Genomic DNA, 24,907 nt, shown 5'->3' on the forward strand with positions numbered 1-24,907 from the left:
CCGCTGCTTGCCCAATCGGAGGGCCTCTTTCGCTGCCATGGTGACGCGGTTGCCAAAATGGAATGTGAGGAGAGTTGAGGCCCTGATTTTTTTTTTCCTGCGCTTTGTTGTTGGGTATTTGGTTTGTTTTCCCGCGCTTTTTTTTTGTGTGTGGCGGGTTCACACGACGCGGAATCGAGAGTTCGTTGACCCGAGTTCTCCCGCCACCTTTGGACCCGGGCAAAAAGTGGGGGGAAAAAACTCGGAGGGAGGACGGGAATTCAGCCTCCTTCGTGTTTGTGGAGGGGACTTGGTTGTGTGGACGGGACGTTTGTGCTTAATGCGTGTAGTAAGTAGACCCAAAAACAGGTTTAGGGCCCGTTGCTGCATTTGTGAATGCCTCAGAAGCAGGAAGAAAAAAATTGACTAGAGGAAAAACAATCCTCTTATTTATTTTTAATTTCTTTATTTAAAACCTTTCTAGGGCCTGTGAGGCAAGTGTACAAGCTCCCTCTTGACACCTGGATTCACTTAACGACGACCCCAGAAAGAAAAGATCTGGTCATGGATGACCCACTTAATGACTGTCATGACATACAACTGGGTTAAATGATCGTCATAAATTGAGGACTGCCTTGGTATCTTTGTGGGGGGAGAAATCCTGACTTGCAGGGTGAAATCCAAATAGAGGCAGTCCTCGACTTACAACCATTAATTTAGCGACCATTCAAAGTGACGGCGCTGAAAAAAGTGGCTTGGGATCGTATTTCACACTTAATGACGGTTGGATCATTCCCTGTGGTTGACTGATTCATATTTATGATGGTCGCAGTGTCCTGGGGATCCCCTTTTGGCGACCTTCTGACAAGCAAAATCAATGGGGAAACTGAATTTACTTAATGAATGTGGGACTCACTTAACAACCGCAGGGATTCACTTAATGACAGTGGCAAGAAAGATGGACAAATGGGGCGAAACCCACTGAACAAATGTCAAATTTCTAACCTTTATTGTCAATGCATAACGTGTACAATGAGATTGGCTGAGCCCATGTCTCGCTTAGCAATGGATGTTTGGGACTCAGTTGTGGTCGTAAGTCAAGAACTACCTTCTGACGGTGTGCTGTTGCTTTCTCCTGGACAGGCAGTCCTCGACTTAATGAAAATCATTCAGACCAGAGCCCTGGGGTCATATAAATTCAGATTAACAGACTTGGAAGAGATCTTGTAGGTCTAGTCCAACCCCCATTTCCGATCTTCTGACCACTCCTTGGCTTACGGCCACAGTTGAGCCCCCAAATGTCCGTTGCTAAGCAAGATGTTTGCAAAGGGAGCTTTGTCCTGCTTTATGACTTTCTTGCCACATTTTGGAAGGGAATCGCGGCCGTTGTTCAGTGAGTCACATGGTCGTTAAGTGAATCTGGCTTCCTGCAGGTCGGAAGGTCGCCAAAGGGGGATCACATGACCCGCCGGGGACATCGCAACCTGTCATATATATGAATCAGTTTCTGAGCGTCTGAAATTTGATCATGTCACCATGGGGATGCTTGTGTGAGGAATGGTCATAAATCAGAGGCGTTGACACTTGTCACTAAAATGACCTGTTGTAGATTGAGGACTTACTGTAAAATCAATGGGGAAACCAGATTCACTTAAACAACTCTGTTACCAAGTTCAGAGAGGGGACCAGGTGGGGCAAAATTCATTTAACAACTGTCTGTCTTAGCAACAGAAATTTTGGGCTCAATTGTGGTCTTCCGTTTAGGATTACTTCAATCAATCAAAAGAGAGCTGGAAGGGACCTTGGAGGTCATCCAGTCCAACCCCCTGCTCAAGCAGGAGACCTTGGAGGTCATCCAGTCCAACCCCCTGCTCAAGCAGGAGACCTTGGAGGTCATCCAGTCCAACCCCCTGCTCAAGCAAGTGACCCTTACAGAATAACAGAGTTGGAAGGGACCTTGGAGGTCATCTAGTCCAACACCTGCTCTAGCAAGAGACCTGTATAGAATTATAGAATGACAAGAGTTGGAAGGGACCTTGGAGGTCATCTAGTCCAAACCCCTGCTCAAGCAGAAGATTCTATATACTATTTCAGACAGATGGATAACCAGTCTCTTCTTCGATACACGCACACACACAGTGATGGAGAACAAATAAATAGAAATATTTGGGAGACGTCTGGTGGGACTTATCAGCATCTTGCTGCCGATTAATTTAGAAATGGCGGAGGATCCTGGTTAAGACAAACTGGAAGCTGGATGAAGGTTAAAGGAAAGGGGTTTCCATCCTTTCAACAGTCAAACTTAGCTTATTTTCTTGAAGCAAGAACATACACACACAAAAACCAGAATTATTTCTGCTTTGCATGCAAGGACTCTCTTGCTCTGCTTTTTCCAACCTGGCTGGCTGCCATATACCATTCAGCATTTCTTGTTTAATTCTCTTCCAATTTTTTCTGCTTTGGCTCCTAATTTTTATTTCTTTTTCAAAAATTTCCTTTCCATTTTTTTCTGCTTTAGCTCCTGATGTTCATTTTTTTTTTAATTCTCTTCCATTTTTTTTCTCCTTTGACTCACATTTCTTTTTAAATTTTCTTTCCATTTTTTTCTGCTTTGACTCCCGATGTTCATTTCTTGTTTTTAATCCTCTGCCATTTTTTTCTGCTTTAACTCCCAGTTTTCATGACTCTTTGAATTCTCTTCCAATTGTTTCCGCTTTGGATCACCATTTTTTTTGAAGTCTTTTTTTTGTTTTTTTGAAGTCTTGGAGAGGCCTGGATGTTCTCTCTTTCTTTCTTTTTCTTTATTCCAGCCAAGAGTTACACAACCGGCAAAGTGATGACTAAAGTGTGTGTCTCCACACTTACAGTATTGGTGTGGCTGGTTACATATTGACCTGAACGTTTCCCAAGAATTGTCTCTGTTCCAGATACAAAGAACAAGCAGGTTGCATGCTTTTACGTAACTGTGTAATCACGAGTTTTTGCATTTGCACATACTTGTTCCTGGATGACTCAACCCTTTTTAAAATACTCGACTTACGACCACTTTGGGCTTCAAAAATTTTCTGCCTTGTTGCTCGGTGAGCCGTGGCCAGGGTGGGAGTGGCCTAGTCGACCTCCTGCACCACGGCGGGCGGGGCATTTTTGCCCTCCCCGGGCTCCGGAGGCTTTCCTTGAGCTTCCAGGAGGCCAAAAACAGTTGCCTTCCCGGGCACCGGAGGCCCTCTGGAGCTCGTTTCTGGCCTTCTGGAGCCCCCGGGAGGCCCGTTTTTCACCCTCCCTGAGCCGCTGTGCGGGCCTTGCACTTACCCGGCATTCAAAAACAGCCGCCTGAATATTAGATAATAATTCTGTTGACGTCCAAATCATATCTATTCTGGACCATGATGAATGTCTATTCGAATAGAAAGTATATTGTTGAGTTTTAGGTGGGATTTGCCGGTTCCCCGAACTGGTCCTTAAAAAATGATAAAATTAGCTACCGGTTCGCTTGAACCGGGGCAAACCAGTAGCAGCCCCACCCATTTACGATCACAATTGAGCCCCAACTTTACGTTGCTAAATGAAGCAAGTTTTTATTTATCTATTTATTGAACTTATATTGCTGCCTATTCGCCCATGGCGAATCGAGGCGGCTTACAGATTGTAAAAACCAATGTTAGTTGCACGGTCATTAAATGAATCCAGCTTCCCCCCCCCCCCGCATTGACTTTGCTTGACGGAAGATCGCAAAAGTGAATCGCGCAACACCCCAGGGGAAGGCTGCCACCTTTGTAAACATGAGTCGGTGGCAGAGTGTGTGAATTTCAATCATGCGACTGAGAAGTCCATGACGGTCATTAAGTGTGAAAAAATGGCTAGGGCTGTTGTAACTTTGAACGGTCAGTAAACGAAGTGTGAGTCGAGAACGACCTGAAATTGTTGTTTAGTGGCCGTTTGAAGTTCCAATGGCCCTGAAAAAAGTGACTTATGACTGTTCTTCACACTTACGATCATTGCTGCATCCCTTAAGTGATCGGAATTCAGATGCTCGGTAACTGACTCATATTTACGACAGTCGCAGTGTTCCGGGAGGTGTCACGTAATCCCCTTTTGCGACCTAATGACAGGCAATCAAATGGGGAAGCCATACTCACTTAACAACCGTTGTAACTCACTTAACAACTGCAGGGATTCACTTAAGCCCGGTGGCAAGGAAGGTCAAAGGCAAAGACTCACTTAACAGTCTCGCTTAGCAACAGAGATTTGGGGTGCAATTTTGGTCGTAAGTCAAGGACTACCTATAATACATATGCCACATTCAGGAAAGTTACCAATCCATCTCTTTCTCCCTCTACGTCGTCTTTCTTTTAGCTACATGCAGTCTTCGACTTACAATCTGAATTTTGGCTGCTAGGCAAGTCGGTCGTTGTGCAAGTCATTTCCTGTGACAAGGTCTTGACTTACGACACCCCAATTTCTGTTGCTAAGCGAGACCCTTGCTCGGCACGTTTTGCTTCCTTTTACGACGCGTCTTGCCGCCATGGTTATGTGAATCACCATAGTAAAATGGTTGTTAAAACTGAATCTGGCGTCCCCGTTGTCTTTGCCATCCAGAAGGTTGCAAAAAAGAGACCACCAGTGCCACCGTCATAAATATGAGACGGTTGCCGAGCAGTCCAATTTTGATCAAGGTGACCCTTTGAAGACATGGCTGTAAGTGTGAATTGGATGGCAAGTTACTTTATTTGTGCCGTTGGATGCTGGAACCGGTGGTGAGCTCAGAGTTGAAGTGGTGAAGAGGTGAAAAAAAAAATGCTACTGGTTCGGGCTAACAGATGAGTCTGTCATCTGCACCTCTATAACTGTCTGGTTTGGCTCTGCAACCCAACAAGACAGACACAGACTTCAGCAAGTCATTAGGACCGCAGGAAAAAACAATAACTACCAACCTGCCTTTCATCGAGGACCTGTATATTGCACGAGTATGAGCTAGATGACCTACAAGGTCCCATCCAACTCTGATTATCTGTTATCTGAGTCAAAAAGAGGGCCGTGAAAATATCTACAGACCCCTCACATGCCAGACACAAACTGTTTCAATTCCTACCCTCAAAACGACGCTACAGAGCACTGCACACCAGAATAACTAGACACAAGGACAGCTTTTTCCCCAAACGCCATCCCTCTGCTAAACAAATAATTCCCTCAACACTGTCCAACTATTTACAAAGTCTGCATTACTATTACTATTAATCTTTTCATCACACCTTATCACTCATCCCCTCCCACTTATGACTGTATGACTGTAACTTGGTCGCTTGTATCCTTACGATTTATATTGACTGTTTCCTAGAATGATTTGATTGCCTATTGTACCCTATGACTATCATTAAGTGTGTTGTACCTGATGATTCTTGATGAATGTATATTTTTCCCTTTGTGTACACCGAGAGCATTTGCACCAAGACAAATTCCTTGTGTGTCCAGTCACACTTGGCCAATAAAGAATTCTATTCTATTCTATTCTATTCTATTCTATTCTATTCTATTCTATTCTATTCCATTCCATTCCATTCCATTCTATTCTATTCTATTCTATTCCATTCCATTCCTTATTCTATTCTATTCTATTCTATTCTATTCTATTCTATTCTATTCCATTCCTTATTCTATTCTATTCTATTCTATTCCATAACATTCCATTCTATTCTATTCCTTATTTTATTCCATTCCATTCCATTCCTTATTCTATTCTATTCCATTCTATTCCTTATTCTATTCTATTCTATTGCATTCCATTCCATTCTATTCTTTTCCATAACATTCCATTCTATTCTATTCTATTCCTTATTCTATTCCATTCCATTCTATTCCTTATTCTATTCCATTCCATTCCATTCTATTCCTTATTCTGTTCTATTCTATTCCATAACATTCCATTCTATGCTATTCCTTATTCTATTCTATTCTATTCTATTCTATTCCATTCCATTCCTTATTCTATTCTATTTTATTCCTTATTCTATTGTGTTGCATTGCATTGCATTCTATTCTATTCCTTATTCTATTCTATTTCATTCCATTCCATTCCTTATTCTATTCTATTCCATTCTATTCTATTCTATTCTATTCCATTCCATTCTATTCCTTATTCTATTCCATTCTATTCCATTCCATTCCATTCTATTCCTTATTCTATTCTATTCTATTCTATTCTATTCCATAACATTCCATTCTATTCTATTCCTTATTCTATTCTATTCCATTCCATTCCTTATTCTATTCTATTCTATTCTATTCCATTCTATTCCTTATTCTATTCTATTCTATTCTATTCCATAACATTCCATTCTATTCTATTCCTTATTTTATTCCATTCCATTCCATTCTATTCCTTATTCTATTCTATTCCATTCTATTCCTTATTCTATTCTATTCTATTGCATTCCATTCCATTCTATTCTTTTCCATAACATTCCATTCTATTCTATTCTATTCCTTATTCTATTCCATTCCATTCTATTCCTTATTCTATTCCATTCCATTCCATTCTATTCCTTATTCTGTTCTATTCTATTCCATAACATTCCATTCTATGCTATTCCTTATTCTATTCTATTCTATTCCTTATTCTATTCTATTCCATTCCATTCCTTATTCTATTCTATTCTATTCCTTATTCTATTGTGTTGCATTGCATTGCATTCTATTCTATTCCTTATTCTATTCTATTTCATTCCATTCCATTCCTTATTCCATTCTATTCTATTCTATTCTGTTCTGTTCTATTCTATTCCATTCCATTCTATTCCTTATTCTATTCCATTCTATTCTATTCCATTCCATTCTATTCCTTATTCTATTCTATTCTATTCTATTCTATTCCATAACATTCCATTCTATTCTATTCTATTCCTTATTCTATTCTATTCTATTTCATTCCATTCCTTATTCTATTCCATTCCATTCTATTCCTTATTCTATTCCATTCCATTCTATTCTATTCCTTATTCTATTCTGTTTCATTCCATTCCATTCTATTTCTTATTCTATTCTATTCCATTCCATTCCTTATTCTATTCTATTCTATTCTGTTCTGTTCTGTTCTATTCTATTCCTTATTCTATTCTATTCCATTCTATTCCTTATTCTATTCTATTCCTTATTCTATTCTATTCTATTCCATTCCATTCCATTCTATTCCTTATTCTATTCTATTCTATTCCATAACATTCCATTCTATTCTATTCCTTATTCTATTCTATTCCATTCTATTCCTTATTCTATTCTATTCCATTCCATTCCTTATTCTATTCTATTCTATTCCTTATTCTATTGTGTTGCATTGCATTCCATTCTATTCTATTACTTATTCTATTCTATTTCATTCCATTCCATTCTATTCCTTATTCTATTCTATTCCATTCTATTCTATTCCTTATTCTATTCCATTCCATTCTACTCCTTATTCTATTCTATTCTATTCCTTATTCTATTCTATTCCATTCTATTCCATTCTATTCCTTATTCTATTCTATTCTATTCCTTATTCTATTCTATTCCATTCTATTCCTTATTCTATTCTATTCCATAACATTCCATTCTATTCTATTCTATTCTATTTTATTCCATTCCTTATTCTATTCCATAACATTCCATTCTATTCTATTCTTTTCTATTCTATTCCATTCCATTCTATTCCTTATTCTATTCTATTCCATTCTATTCGATTCGATTCCATTCCTTATTCTCTTCTATTCTCTTCTATTCCATTCCATTCCTTATTCTATTCTATTCCATAACATTCCATTCTATTCCTTATTCTATTCTATTCTATTCTATTCCTTATTCTATTATTCTATTCTATTCCTTATTCTATTCTATTCTATTCCATAACATTCCATTCTATTCCTTATATTATTCTATTCCTTATTCTATTCTATTGCATTCCATTCCATTCTATTCCTTATTCTATTCTATTCTATTCCATTCCATTCTATTCCTTATTCTATTCTATTCCATAACATTCCATTCTATTCTATTCCTTATTCTATTCTATTCTATTCTATTCTATTCTATTCTATTCTATTTCATTCCATTCCTTATTCTATTCTGTTCTATTCTATTCTATTCCATAACATTCCATTCTATTCTATTCTTTTCTATTCTATTCCATTCCATTCTATTCCTTATTCTATTCCATTCCATTCCTTATTCTATTCTATTCTATTCCATACCATTCCATTCTATTCCTTATTCTATTCTATTCTATTCCATTCCATTCCTTATACTATTCTATTCTATTCCATTCCATTCTTTATTCTATTCTATTCTATTCCATTCTATTCCTTATTCTATTCTATTCTATTCCTTATTCTATTCTATTCCTTATTCTATTCTATTCTATTCCATAACATTCCATTCTATTCTATTGCTTATTCTATTCTATTCCTTATTCTATTCTATTTCATTCTATTCTATTCCATAACATTCCATTCTATTCCTTATTCTATTCTATAATATTATATTCTATTCCATTCCATTCTATTCCTTATTCTGTTCTATTCTATTCTATTCTATTCTATTCCATTCCATTCCATTCGATTCCTTATTCTATTCTATAATATTATATTATATTCCATTCCATTCTATTCCTTATTCTATTCTATTCTATTCCATAACATTCCATTCTATTCTATTCCTTATTCTATTCTATTCTATTCTATTCCATTCTATTCTATTCCAAAACATTCCATTCTATTCTATTCCTTATTCTATTCTATTCCATTCTATTCTATTCCATAACATTCCATTCTATTCTATTCCTTATTCTATTCTATTCCATTCTATTCTATTCCATAACATTCCATTCTATTCTATTCCTTATTCTATTCTATTCTCTTCATTCCATTATATTCCTTATTCTATTCTATTCTATTCTATTCTATTCTATTCTATTCTATTCTATTCTATTCTATTCCATAACATTCCATTCTATTCTATTCCTTATTCTATTCTATTCCATTCTATTCCATTCGATTCCATTCCTTATTCTCTTCTCTTCACTTCCTTATTCTCTTCTCTTCTCTTCTATTCTATTCCATTCCATTCCTTATTCTATTCTATTCTATTCTATGCTATTCCATTCTATTCTATTCCTTATTCTATTCCATTCCATTCCTTATTCTATTCTATTCCATACCATTCCATTCTATTCCTTATTCTATTCTATTCTAATCCATTCCATTCCTTATTCTGTTCTATTCTATTCCATTCCATTCTATTCCTTATTCTGTTCTATTCTATTCCATAACATTCCATTCTATGCTATTCCTTATTCTATTCTATTCTATTCCATTCCATTCCTTATTCTATTCCATTCCATTCTATTCTATTCCTTATTCTATTCTATTGCATTGCATTCCATTCTATTCTATTCCTTATTCTATTCTATTTCATTCCATTCCATTCCATTCCTTATTCTATTCTATTCTATTCTGTTCTGTTCTATTGTTCTATTCTATTCCTTATTCTATTCTATTCCATTCTATTCCTTATTCTATTCTATTCTATTCCTTATTCTATTCTATTCCATTCTATTCCTTATTCTATTCTATTCCATAACATTCCATTCTATTCTATTCCTTATTCTATTCTATAATATTCTATTCTATTCCATTCCATTCTATTCCTTATTCTATTCTATTCTATTCTATTCCATTCCATTCCATTCTATTCCTTATTCTATTCTATTCCATTCAATTCTATTCCTTATTCTATTCTATTCTATTCTATTCTATTCTATTCTTTTCTATTCCATTCCATTCCATTCGATTCCTTATTCTATTCTATAATATTCTATTCTATTCCATTCCATTCTATTCCTTATTCTATTCTATTCTATTCCATAACATTCCATTCTATTCTATTCCTTATTCTATTCTATTCTATTCTATTTTATTCTTTTCCATTCCATTCCATTCTATTCTATTCCATAACATTCCATTCTATTCTATTCTATTCCTTATTCTATTCTATTCCATAACATTCCATTCTATTCCATAACATTCCATTCTATTCTATTCCTTATTCTATTCTATTTTCTTCCATTCCATTCTATTCCTTATTCTATTCTATTCTATTCCTTATTCTGTTCTATTCTATTCCATTCTATTCCTTATTCTGTTCTATTCTATTCCATAACATTCCATTCTATGCTATTCCTTATTCTATTCTATTCTATTCCATTCCATTCCTGATTCTATTCTATTCCATACCATTCCATTCTATTCCTTATTCTATTCTATTCTAATCCATTCTAATCCATTCCATTCCATTCCTTATTCTATTCTATTCTATTCCTTATTCTGTTCTATTCTATTCCATTCCATTCTATTCCTTATTCTGTTCTATTCTATTCCATAACATTCCATTCTATGCTATTCCTTATTCTATTCTATTCTATTCCATTCCATTCCTTATTCTATTCCATTCCATTCTATTCCTTATTCTATTCTATTCCATTCTATTCCTTATTCTATTCTATTCTATTCCTTATTCCATTCTAATCCTTATTCTATTCTCTTCTATTCTATTCTATTCCATTCCATTCTATTCCTTATTCTATTCTATTCTATTTTATTCCATAACATTCCATTCTATTCTATTCCTTATTCTATTCTATAATATTCTATTCTATTCCATTCCATTCTATTCCTTATTCTATTCTATTCTATTCTATTCCTTATTCTATTCTATTCCATTCCATTCTATTCTATTCCTTATTCTATTCTATTCTATAATATTCTATTCTATTCCATTCCATTCTATTCTATTCTTTTCTATTCGATTCCATTCCATTTGATTCCTTATTCTATTCTATAATATTCTATTCTATTCCATTCCATTCTATTCTATTCCATAACATTCCTTTCTATTCTATTCCTTATTCTATTCTATTCCTTATTCTATTCTATTCTATTCCGTTCCATTCCATTCTATTCCTTATTCTATTCTATTCTATTCTATTCTATTCCATTCCATTCCATTCTACTCTACTCTATTCCATTCCATTCCATTCTATTCTATTCCTTATTCTATTCGATTCGATTCCATTCCTTATTCTCTTCTCTTCACTTCCTTATTCTCTTCTATTCTATTCTATTCCATTCCATTCCTTATTCTATTCTATTCTATTCTATTCTATTCTATTCTATTCTATTCTATTCCTTATTCTATTCTATTCCATTCCTTATTCTATTCTATTCCATACCATTCCATTCTATTCCTTATTCTATTCTATTCTAATCCATTCTAATCCATTCCATTCCTTATTCTATTCTATTCTATTCCTTATTCTGTTCAATTCTATTCCATTCCATTCTATTCCTTATTCTGTTCTATTCTATTCCATAACATTCCATTCTATGCTATTCCTTATTCTATTCTATTCTATTCCATTCCATTCCTTATTCTATTCCATTCCATTCTATTCTATTCCTTATTCTATTCTATTGCATTGCATTCCATTCTATTCTATTCCTTATTCTATTCTATTTCATTCCATTCCATTCCATTCCTTATTCTATTCTATTCTATTCTATTCTATTCTGTTCTGTTCTGTTCTATTCTGTTCTATTCTATTCCTTATTCTATTCTATTCCATTCCATTCTATTCCTTATTCTATTCTATTCTATTCCTTATTCCATTCTAATCCTTATTCTATTCTATTCTATTCTATTCTATTCTATTCTATTCTATTCTATTCCATTCCATTCTATTCCTTATTCTATTGTATTCTATTCTATTCCATAACATTCCATTCTATTCTATTCCTTATTCTATTCTATAATATTCTATTCTATTCCATTCCATTCTATTCCTTATTCTATTCTATTCTATTCTATTCTATTCCTTATTCTATTCTATTCCATTCCATTCTATTCTATTCCTTATTCTATTCTATTCTATTCTATAATATTATATTCTATTCGATTCCATTCTATTCTATTCTATTCTATTCTATTCGATTCTATTCGATTCCATTCCATTCCATTCCATTCGATTCCTTATTCTATTCTATAATATTATATTCTATTCCATTCCATTCTATTCCTTATTCTATTCTATTCTATTCCATAACATTCTATTCCTTATTCTATTCTATTCTATTCTATTCTATTCTATTCCATAACATTCCATTCTATTCTATTCCTTATTCTATTCTATAATATTCTATTCTATTCCATTCCATTCTATTCCTTATTCTATTCTATTCTATTCTATTCTATTCTATTCCTTATTCTATTCGATTCCATTCCATTCTATTCTATTCCATTCCATTCTATTCTATTCCTTATTCTATTCTATTCTATAATATTATATTCTATTCCATTCCATTCTATTCCTTATTCTATTCTATTCTATTCTATTCGATTCGATTCGATTCTATTCGATTCCATTCCATTCCATTCGATTCCTTATTCTATTCTATAATATTCTATTCTATTCCATTCCATTCTATTCCTTATTCTATTCTATTCTCTTCCATTCCATTCTATTCCTTATTCTATTCTATTCTATTCCATAACATTCCATTCTATTCTATTCTATTCCATTCTATTCTATTCAAAAACATTAAATTCTATTCTATTCTATTCCATTCCATTCTATTCTACTCTATTCTATTCCTTATTCTATTCTATTCCATTCTATTCCATTCCATTCTATTCCTTATTCTATTCTATTCCATTCTATTCCTTATTCTATTCTATTCTATTCTGTTCTGTTCTGTTCTGTTCTATTCTATTCTATTCCATTCCATTCCATTCTACTCTATTCTATTCCTTATTCTATTCTATTCCATTCCATTCTATTCTATTCCTTATTCTATTCTATTCCATTCTATTCCATTCCATTCTATTCCTTATTCTATTCTATTCCATTCCATTCTATTCTATTCCTTATTCTATTCTATTCCATTCCATCCATTCCATTCTGTTCCTTATTCTATTATATTCCATTCCATTCTATTCCTTATTCTATTCTATTCTATTCCTTATTCTATTCCATTCCTTATTCTATTCTATTCCTTATTCTACTATTCTATTCCGTTCCATTCCATTCTATTCTTTATTCTATTCTATTCCTTATTCTATTCCATTCTATTCTATTCCTTATTCTATTCTATTCTTTTCCATAACATTCCATTCTATTCTATTCCTTATTCTATTCCATTCCATTCCATCCTTATTCTATTCCATTCCATTCTATTCCTTATTCTGTTCTATTCTATTCCATAACATTCCATTCTACGCTATTCCTTATTCTATTCTATTCTATTCCTTATTCTATTCTATTCCATTCCATTCCATTCCATTCCTTATTCTATTCTATTCTATTCCTTATTCTATTCTGTTGCATTGCATTGCATTCCATTCTATTCCTTATTCTATTCTATATTATATTATATTCCATTCCATTCTATAATATTATATTATATTCCATTCCATTCTATTCTATTCCTTATTCCATTCCATTCTATTCTATTCTATTCTATTCTATTCTATTCTATTCCATTCCATTCCTTATTCTATTCTATTCTATTCTATTCTATTCTATTCCATAACATTCCGTTCTATTCCTTATTCTATTCTATTCTCTTCCTTATTCTATTCTCTTCTATTCTATTCTATTCTATTCTATTCTATTCCTTATTCTATTCCTTATTCTATTCTATTCCATAACATTCCATTCTATTCCTTATTCTATTCCATTCCATTCTATTCCTTATTCTCTTCTCTTCTCTTCTCTTGTATTCCTTATTCTATTCTATTCTATTCCATTCTATTCCATAACATTCCATTCTATTCTATTCTATTCGTTATTCTATTCCATTCTATTCTATTCTATTCCATAACATTCCATTCTCTTCCATTCCATTCTATTCCTTATTCTATTCTATTCAAAAACATTCCATTATATTCCTTATTCTATTCTATTCTATTCCATAACATTCCATTCTATTCTATTCCTTTTTCTATTCTATTCCATTCCATTCTATTCTATTCAAAAACATTCCATTCTATTCTATTCCTTATTCTATTCTGTTCTGTTCTGTTCTATTCCGTTCTATTCTATTCTTTTCCATAACATTCCATTCCATTCTATTCTATTCCATTCCGTTCTATTCCTTATTCCATTCTATTCTATTCCTTATTCTATTCTGTTCTGTTCTGTTCCGTTCCCTTCCGTTCTATTCTATTCCATTCTATTCTATTCCATAACATTCCATTCTATTCCTTATTCTATTTTCTATTCCTTATTCTATTCTATTCTATTCTATTCTGTTCTGTTCTATTCTGTTCAATTCTATTCTATTCCTTATTCTATTCTATTCCATTCTATTCTATTCCTTATTCTATTCTATTCCTTATTCTATTTCATTCTATTCCTTATTCTATTCTATTCCATTCCATTCCTCATTCTATTCTATTCTATTCTATTCTATTCTATTCTATTCTATTCTATTCCTTATTCTAGTCTATTCCATTCCATTCCTTATTCTATTCTATTTCATTCTATTCCTTATTCTATTCTATTCCATTCCATTCCTCATTCTATTCTATTCTATTCTATTCTATTCTATTCTATTCCTTATTCTAGTCTATTCCATTCCATTCCTTATTCTATTCTATTCCATTCTATTCCATTCTATTCCATTCCATTGTATTCCTTATTCTATTCTATTCCATAACATTCCATTCTATTCTATTCCTTATTCTATTCTATTCTTTATTCTATTCTATTCTATTCTTTCTCTTTCTTTCTCCCTTCCCACACAGTACACACACACACACACACACACACACACACACACACACACGATTGATGTGTGTGTCTATGTATATGCATATCCATACATGTATGTAGATATACACACACATATTAATCACAGTGAATATATATAGCAGAATATATATAGTTTTAGCAAGGTTAATTGATGATGCTGAAGATATATATAGATGAAAAATAGATGATTGATACGTAAATAACGTAAGATAATAAAAGATAATAGATTGATAGATGGTAAATAGATTGATAAATACAGATGATTGATAGGTATATAATAGATGAGAGATATAACAAATGGATGATTGATAAATAAAGATAGATGATAGATAGATATGCATGATAAATAGGTGATTGATATGTAAATAATAGATGATAAAAGAAAGATACAAATACTAAATAGAATATAGAAATAAATAGATGATTGATAGTTAAATAATAGATGACAGAGAAAGAAAGATTGATGATACACAGACAGACAGAGAGACGCAAGGAACAACACGCCGTCCGAAGTCTTTAGTCCAAACCAACCTCGCAATCTTCCCCCTCCCCCCGCACTCGCCTTTCTTCTCGCAATCTCCCCGCCGGGCCTTCGCGGGGCCCTCTTTTTCCATGGGGGGGGGGAGACGCCTCCCTGGAAAGAAACCGGGGGAAGGGGAAGCCCCCCTTTTCCTCTCCCTCCCCAGCCGCCCGCTAAAACCCGCCCGGAGCGCGCAGTCCTTGAGCAACAGGCAAAAGCAAGCGTGCCTGCAAGCGAAGCAAAAAGCGCAGGGGACAGACAATCTCGCCTTTGCAACAACCGCGCGCGTCCCGGCTGGGCGGGCGGAGCGGGAGGAGGAGGAGGAGGCGCTGGTTGCCTTCTCTTCCTCCTTCTCCGCCGCTCGTCCTCGCTACTACGGCCACCTCTCCTCCTCCTCGGCCATGCGAACCCGCCTGGCCCGCCGTGGCTGCGCGCTTTTAGGCTTGTTGTGCGCGGCGGCTTTGCTGGCACTCCAGCTGCCTCTCTCTCTGTCTCCTTTCGGGGCGCCCACGGGCGCCCGAGCCGGAAGAAGAGCGACCCCCGGGAGTCTTGCCTCCCCGGGGCCCGAGCAACTTTCCCAACCGGTCCAGCCCAAGCCCCCTCCAGATCCCTCAGCGCCAGGAGAATGGGGCAAGGCCTCCCACCTGAGCTTGGATGGGGAACAGAAGCGCCAGGAGGAAAGCTTGCTGGAGCGCTACGCCATCAACATCTATGTGAGCGACCGCATCTCCCTCCACCGTCACATCAAGGATGGGCGGATGCCCGAGTGCCGAGCCAAGGTCTACGAGTACCGCCATCTGCCCACCACCTCAGTGGTCATCGCCTTTTACAACGAGGCCTGGTCCACCCTCCTGCGGACGGTCCACAGCGTCCTGGAAACCAGCCCAGCCGTTGTCCTCAAAGAGGTCATCCTGGTGGATGACCTCAGCGACCGGGCGTACCTGAAGGCCCAGCTGGAGGCCTACCTCAGCCGCCTGCCCAGGGTGCGGCTGATCCGCACCCAGAAGCGGGAAGGGCTGGTGCGGGCCCGGCTGATCGGCGCCACCTTCGCCACCGGTGAAGTCCTCACCTTCCTGGATTGCCACTGCGAGTGCGTCCCCGGGTGGCTGGAGCCCTTGCTGGAACGCATCGCCCAGAACGATTCCGTCGTCATCTGCCCAGTCATCGACACTATCGATTGGAACACTTTCGAGTTTTACATGCAGTCCGGTGAGCCCATGATCGGTGGCTTTGACTGGCGTCTCACCTTCCAGTGGCAGGTGGTGCCCGACTACGAGCGGCGACGCCGGAAGTCCAAAGTGGACTCCATCCGCTCGCCCACCATGGCCGGCGGCCTGTTTGCCGTCAGCAGAAAATACTTCGAGTATCTCGGCACGTATGACACTGGGATGGATGTCTGGGGTGGGGAGAACTTGGAGCTCTCTTTCCGCGTCTGGCAGTGTGGCGGCGTCTTGGAAATCCATCCGTGTTCCCATGTCGGGCACGTCTTTCCGAAACGGGCCCCGTACGCCAGGCCTAACTTTCTACAGAACACCGCCCGAGCCGCCGAAGTCTGGATGGACCACTACAAAGAACATTTCTACAATCGGAATCCTCCAGCACGGAAGGAGAACTTTGGCGATCTCTCCGAACGGAAAGTCTTACGGCAGCGTCTGCAGTGTAAGGATTTCGACTGGTACTTAAAAACCGTCTTCCCCAATTTACATGTCCCAGAGGATCGGCCCGGCTGGCACGGCGCCATCCACAACCTGGGCATCTCGTCCGAATGTTTGGATTACAACTCACCGGAACACAATCCCACCGGGGCCCACGTGAGCCTTTTCGGATGCCACGGCCAAGGCGGCAACCAGTTCTTTGAATACACCTCCAATCTGGAAATCCGTTTCAACTCGGTGACTGAACTCTGCGCCGAAGTGCCGGAGCAGAAGGATTTTGTCGGCATGAGAAATTGTCCGAAAGATAAGTCTCCCGTGCCAGAAATCATCATCTGGCATTTTAAGAAAGATGGCACCATCTACCACCCGCACTCTGCCAAATGTCTGAGCGCTTATCGTACGCCCGAGGGCCGCGCCGACGTAAAGATGAGGACGTGTAATCCATCAGATAAAAACCAACTCTGGCGGTTCGAAAAATAGACCCAGTTCGCCGCCAAATATATAATTCCTGGCGATAGAAAAGTTGGGGCCTCTTGAAATAACTTTCGCCAAGATTTCTAGATGAAAACAAAGGAGGAAAAAAAAAAAGATTTCTGGATCGGTTGGTGAAAAAGTGCCTTTTCCCCCCATAAAATGAGAGGTTGGCAGAACGCAACGAAGCTTCGTACACAAATGGAAGTGTGTTTGTTCTGCATGGATTACAACAAACGGGACCCTCCCGGGAACGGCTAAATTCGAGGGAATTTAGTTGTTGTGTTTTTAAGATTTGCTAAAGATTTGCACAAGGTTGCAAAAAGCTGGACTCAAAGCTTCATTGGCAACTTTAAAAAGTGGGGACTTCAACTCCCAGAATTCTGATGTGTCTAGCTGAGGAATTCTGGGAATTGAAGTCCACACCTCTCAAAAGTTGTCCTGGTTGGGGAAAAACTATAAAGAATGATGCTTTAAAAAAATGTGCCGAAATGAAATTTAACGGAATTAGGGAATGCCTTGTTTTAAGACCGAGTTTTTATTCCTTTGCTCAATGCACCTTGCTCTTCATTACATTTTGTTTTTTAAACAAGTGTTTAACTCGTGTTTGGTTAAATGGGTTTGCATAAATCGGGTAGTTTGGTTAAACTAGTGTTTAACTAGTTTTTTTGTTAAATTGGGTAGATTGGTTAAATTGGTTAAACAAGTACATTGGTTAAATTGGTTAAACAGGTATTTAGTGTTCGGTTAAATTGGGTAGATTGGTTAAATTGGTTAAACCAGTATTTAACTAGTGTTTGTTTAAATTGGTTAAACAATTGTGTAACTGGTGTTTTTATAAACAGTAGTTATAAATAAGTTAATAAATAAGTAAATAAGTTTTAACTGGTATTTAGTTAAATTGGGTAGATTGGTTAAGTTGGTTAAACGAGTAAATCACTTAAATTGGTTAAATAAGTGTTTAACTAGTCTTTGTTTGAATTGGTCAAACAAGTGTTTAACTAGTGTTTTTATAAACACTAGTTGTAAATAAGTCTTTTAATTGGTATTTGGTTAAACTGGGGTGATTGCTTAAATTAGTTAAACAAGTATTTAATTAGGGCTTGGTTCAACTGCTTAGCCAAGTATTTAGTGTGTTGCGTAAATTGGTTGATTGAGTGTTTAACTAGGGTTTGGTTAAATTTGGGTAGATTGGTTAAATTGGTGAAACAACTGTTTAACCAGCCTTTTGTTCAGTTGGTTAAATTGGTCAAGCAAGAACTTAATGTTTGTGTAAATTGGTTACACAAGTGTTTGGTGGAAGATTGAGCTACTTTTTACACACTCCTTTTTTAATAAGCACGACACTAGAGATAATTTGACAGCTCTATGTGAGAGGAGGGGACATCAAAAGCCATAAAAGATGGATTAATATTTCAAATCGATTCGGGAAGGCAGGCAGAAATAACCCCAAGTGTAACTGAGATCGAAAGAACAAAATAGCCAAGGATTCCTCTTCGGCCCCGTGTTAAAAAGCCAGAAAATATCTGTGCTAAATTTCAAACACTCCAGTTTGCAAATTATTATTATTATTATTGTGTGGGGAAAAAAATGGGATTAGCCAACTCTGCCTGTTTAGACAATCAATCCCTTTTTAAGGCAGAGTCTTAGCTACGTGGCAGATCCGTGAGTAAGGAGCGGTAGTAACCGGCAAGGAGTTGTTTGCTCCCAACTCCCGTAACCTCAACCTACGCCCTAAAAAAACAGAAAGAAAGAAAGAAAGAAGGAAATTGGGTGGCTAATTCCATTTGCCAAATATCCAAATGCCCTCCAAATCCAGGGACAGAGGGACAGCCAAATGTTTCAAAGTTTTACATTAAAATAAAGGGAATTTCACAGCTCAATCTTGGTGGGGCAAAAAGAGAAACAGAAAATCCAAAAATAAATAAATAACTGTAAAAGCCTAGGTGAATCATCAGCCTTCAACCTCAGAGCTTCAGGAAAGTTTTTATAGACTGTAAACAAGAACAGAAGAACAGAGTCATAGAGTTGGAAGGGACCCTGGAGGCCGCCTAGTCCAACCCTCTACTCAAGCAGGAGACCCTTACAGAATCATAGAATGACAGGGTGAGAAAGGACCTTAGAAGTCATCTAGTCCAACCCCCTACTCATGCAGGAGATCCTTCTCTCCTCTTTCTCCTCCTCTTCCTCTTAACAGAAGAACAGAGTTGGAAGGGACCTTGGAGGTCTTCTAGTCCAACCCTCTACTCAGACAGGAAACCCTTCTCTCCGTCTCCTTTTCTCTTCCTCCTCCTTCTCAGAATAACAGTTTGAAGGGACCTTGGAGGTCATCTAGTCGAACCCCCTAATGCAGGAGACCTTTCTCTTCTCTTTCTCCTCTTCCTCTTAACAGAAGAGCAGAGTTGGAAGGGACCCTTGGAGGTCTTCTAGTCCAATCCCCTGCTCAAGCAGGAAACCCTATATGATTTTGTAGACCAGCCTCTGATGGTCTTTTGGCTAACCTAGGTTGAGATGTTCAAGAAGAGATTGGACTGTCAGAAAGGGTGTAAGGCAGAGGTGGGTATTCAGCAGGTTCTGACCAGTTCTGGAGAACCGGTAGTGGAAATGTTGAGTAGTTCAGAGAAATGATGGTAACCTTCCCCCAGGAGTGGGGAGGGAATGGAGATTTTATAGTATCCTTCCCCTGCCATGCCCACCAAGCCATGCCCACAGAACTGATAGTAAAAAAATGTGAATCCCACCACTGGTGTAGAGTCTCCTGCTTGGGTGAGGGGTTGGACTAGATGACCTACAAGATCCCTCCCAACTCTGTTAATCTGTAATCTATAAGATTTTTGTTTTGTCCATTGTCCATTTTTCAATAGATATAACTAAAAGTTATATCCATTTTTGTTCTCAAAATTCTAATTTTGGGAATTATTTAAAAGGAAGGATATCTGTTCCCATCCCACAGCCCAGATCCCATTTCCCAGAGTTTTCTCTGGATTACATTAAAATGATATATGTATTCTTTGTTTATTAAATTTTGTACGCCAGCCTTCTGATGGAGGTAGCGACACTGGGCAGCATAAAAATTTAATAAATAAACGATGCCTCCCCTCTTCTGTAATTTTCCGAAATGCAGAACGGCTTTGATGAATGGTTCACCCTAAACTTTTTTTTTTTAAATTTTACAATGTAAAGAATTCACATTCTTTCCACCAAATGGGAAAGGAGAAGCACAATGAAGCAGCAAAGGAAAAAATAATTTAGCATTCATTTTTTCCCAAGGTTTTGAGTTGCCAGTGGGGAAATAATTTTTATATTCAATGGAGACCAGTCTATTGCTGATTTAAAAATAGATGACTTTTCAATGTGTAGGTGAGGGAGATGGAGGGATGTTTTTGAACAATGTGCTGATTAAAAAAAAAAATTCCAAATAATTTTTCAGGGTGCAGGCAATGGAGAGGGAAGAATCAGTCCATTTTTGCTCGTGGGTTTGGGAGTACAGTAAAGAATTTTGCAATTCTTCCCCAGAAATAAGACCTACTTCTAGAATTAAAATGCTTGAATTTTGCAATCGCTAAGTAGAAATAAGACCTATTTCTAGAATTAAGCTGCTCAACTTTCTCTTAAGCGGGTGAAATTTTAAGAATTTCATTCAGGAGAAGTTTTGGCAGTAGGGCAAAATGCTCCCTCCTTCCTTCTCTGAATCTATTTTTTAATTAAAGTTTGTTTTTTTCTTCTTCTTTGGGGGTTTGATAGTCTGAGTCAATTGCAATCAAATTGATTTATTAGGGAAGGAAAGACCTGAGTTTATCTAGGTTTTCCTACATACACTTCTGTCCGATATGCTATGCCAATGGAATTCTTTTGACGCTTTAAGCACTGAGACGGGAATTAAAACTTGTAAAAATTTGTGCCTTGAAAACTCACAAGTGGCCTTGGCTTTTGGCGCGGAAGTTGCCGCGAGAAATCCCCCCCAGACATGCCAAACCTGCATTAGCTATGCAATTATAATTCACCCGTATGCCTTATTGTTCTCTGCCCGGTTGCTGGGTGGGCGTGACCATGGTGGGCATAGCCTAGTCGGCCTCCTGCACCACCATGGGAGCGAAAACGGGTTGCAGGGGGTCAGTTTCCCCCCCCCCATGGTCTACGGAGGCTCTCTGGAGGCAGGACCAGCCAGTCGTCGGAACTACCGGTTCACCCAACTGGATGTAAAATTAACATCTGGTTTGGCCAAACCGGCGTGAACCAGCTGAAACCCACCCCTGTAAAAAAAAAACCTATGCATAATACTAACCCCATTTAGTATATAGTAGATGTCCCAAGTTTATAAAGCTGATTGCAAGGAAAAGATGCACAAAAATGTGTTGTTTTGATGCACTTGTTCCTTTCGCCCGTAAGCCTTATTGCACCTGGTGTTTTTTTTAAATGTGCATTTTTTTTAAATGCAAAAGATAGTATATGTACCTAGTTTAAAACTGATTTCGGGGAAAATTCTGCCAGCTGAGCAGGAAACCCAGAGGGGCCAATATGTGTGTGTGTGTGTGTGTGTGTGTGTACACAGATATATATATGTTGTATGTGTGTATGTGTGTGTGTGTGTATATATATATATATATATATATATATATATATATATATATATATATAATATATATATATATATAATGTGTGTATGTGTGCATGTGTGTGTATGTATACATATATGTATGTGTGTGTGTGTGTGTATGTATGTATGTATGTATGTATGTATGTATGTATATGTTTTTAAACTATGCATAGTTCTAAACCCATTTAGTATAGAAGATATCCAGGCTTTATAAAGCTGATCGCAAGGAAAATATGCATTAAAAATGTGTTTGTTGTTTTGCTGCATGCCAAAGCACAGTTTCCAGCAATAATTGTTCTTGAATAGCAGGCGTGCGTGTCCGTTCAAATTTCGTAAATAATTTGGGGGGACAGAGAATTTGCACTGGCCATCTTTTTAATGTTAGCTCCGGCGTCATTCTTCGGTAAAAGTCCAAAAAGCAATAACGGTTGAGGAGTTTTTCAATTGTTTGATCGCTCGCAAAAAACAAAGGTATAGAAGTACCGGTGTTCTTTTCAAAATGATAAAATTATATTTGAACTGGGATAAAATGAGATATTTCATGTGAGGCCTTGATACTACTGATTTTTTTTTCCTACCCGGATCTGTCTTTAGGGACTTGAATGATTTAACGAATACACGTTTTGCGATAAATGGTTTGAAATGGCATAAACAAAAATAAATAAATAAATCTGTGATTGTTAAGTGGACCTTTTGTCTGTTCTGGTGGTTTTTACAAATATATTTCTGGACCTACATCTCTGTTTCATTAATACAATGTGGGTAAGTTGTCCTCAACTTATGACCACAATCAAACCCACAATGTCCTTTGCTAAACAAGGCCATTAAGTGATTTGCACATTGTTTTACGCCCTCTCTTGCCACAGATGTTAAACAAACCACTTCAGTTGTTAAGTGAATCGTGCAGTCATTAAACAAATCTGGTTTCCCACACACTGACTTTCATTTCCATGAGGGATGCAATTGCAGAATAACTGCAGAATGCAGAATAGTTACAGAATGGAAAATGCCGAATACAAAATGTAGAAAAAATACAGAATGCAAAATGGTGGATACAGAATGTCAAATAAATACAGAATGCAGAACACAGAATAAATACAGAATGTATAAGGCAGTGTACAGAATAGATAAAGCCAAATACAGAACACAATGCCAAATAAATACAGTACAGACTAGATATTACAGAATGCAGAACCCAAAAATGCAGAATACAGAACCCAGAATGCAGAATGCAGAATAGAGTGCATAATACGGAATGCAGAACCCAGAATGCAGAATACAAAACCCAGAAAAAATACAGAATGCAGAATACAAAACCCAGAACGCAGAATAAATACAGAATGTAGACTACAGAATAGAGTGCATAATACAGAATGCAGAACCCAGATGCAGAATACAGAATAAATGCAGAACCCAGAATAAAGAGAACCCAGAATACAGAATGCAGAATAGAACCCAGAATAGAAAACCCGGAATGCAGAACATATAATATAGAATGTAGAATAGAGCGCATAACACACAGTGCAGAACCCAGAATGCAGAATACAGAACACAAAATAAATACAGAATGCAAAATAGGGAATCCAGATATGCAGAACCCAGAATACAGAATAAATGCAGAATGTGGAGTACAGAATAGAGTGCATAATACAGAATGCAGAACCCAGAATGCAAAATATGAAATACAGAATAAATACAGAATGCAGAATATAAAACGCGGAATAAATACAGAATGCAGAACCAAGAATACAGAATAAATACAGAATGTAGAGTACAGAATAGAGTGCATAATATGGAATGCAGAACCCAGATGTAGAATAAAGAGAATGCAGAGTGCAGAACCCAAAATAAATACAGAATGTAAAATACAGAACAGATTGCCTAATACAGAACGCAGAACCCCGAAGGAAGAATCCAGAAGAGTGCATAAAGCAGAACGAGAACCCCAAAATTGCCTCCCAAAATTGTGGGTGCTTCATCACCACTGGAGATTTTTAATAAAAGACCAGACCCTCATCTCTATTTGAAATGGTATATAGGGTGTTCTGCTTGAGCTGCAGGCTGGACTAGAGCACCTTCAAGGTCCCTTCTGGCTTTGTTCTGATTGATTGATTAAAGCAATAGTCGCGCTATAGACTGCTTTAGTAAGAGCACACTTGGAATACTGCATCCAGGTTTGGTCACCACCAGGGGTGGGCTGCTACCAGTTTGCCCCAGTTTGCGCAAACAATTAACTGGTAGCTAATTTTATGGCCAGCCCAGTGAACCAGGAAATCCCACCTCTGGCTGGCCCCACCCACCCCACCCTCTCCCAAGAGTCTCCATGCGGCCTGTTTGACATCCTAGATAAGTATAGAGCCCATGCAGAGGATCAGGGAGGGTGAAAAACAGGCCTCCGGGAGGCTCCGGAAGGCCGGAAACAAGCCCGTTTCTGACCTCTAGAGGGCCTCTGGAGCTCAGGGAACCGTTTTCGCCCTCCCGGAGCCTCAAGGAAAGCTCCCTGCGCCCAGGGAGAGCGAAAAGGCCCCCCTCCCCTGTGGTGCACCCAGCAATTGGGCAGAGAAACAGTTGCTCAAATTTTTGAAGCCCCCCTACCCCACCCCCACCCCTGGTCACCAACCATATTAAAAACAAGACACTAAGACTCTGGAAAGAGTGCAGAGAAGAGCAACAAAGGGGCTGGAAGCTAAAAACACATGAAGACCGGTTGCAGAAACTGGGGATGTCTACGTTTCATGAAAAGAAGGATTAGGGGTGACATGATAGCAGTCTTCCAGTATTTGAGGGGCGGCCCCAAAGAAGGGGGGTCAACCTATGCTCTGTTAGGATTCCAGCAATCGTTGTAATTAAAT

The 24,907-nt window shown here is 37.5% G+C and overlaps 1 protein-coding gene across 1 annotated transcript; it reads left to right on the top strand.

Moving 5' to 3' along the window:
- The first annotated feature begins 15,415 nt into the window (after positions 1-15,415).
- Positions 15,416-20,850, top strand: GALNT4 (polypeptide N-acetylgalactosaminyltransferase 4). Its single transcript, XM_026689035.2, has 2 exons — positions 15,416-19,477; positions 19,659-20,850. Exon 1 carries the CDS (start codon positions 15,425-15,427, stop codon positions 17,465-17,467), a length of 2,043 nt encoding a protein of 680 aa, XP_026544820.2. The 5' UTR covers positions 15,416-15,424; the 3' UTR covers positions 17,468-19,477; positions 19,659-20,850.
- Positions 20,851-24,907: the final 4,057 nt, after the last annotated feature.

This window comes from Notechis scutatus, chromosome Z, assembly GCF_049901735.1.
Source record: "Notechis scutatus isolate UNSWTSFEM ecotype Mainland chromosome Z, rNotScu1.2, whole genome shotgun sequence".
In the NCBI taxonomy this organism is placed as follows: Eukaryota; Metazoa; Chordata; class Lepidosauria; order Squamata; family Elapidae; genus Notechis; species Notechis scutatus.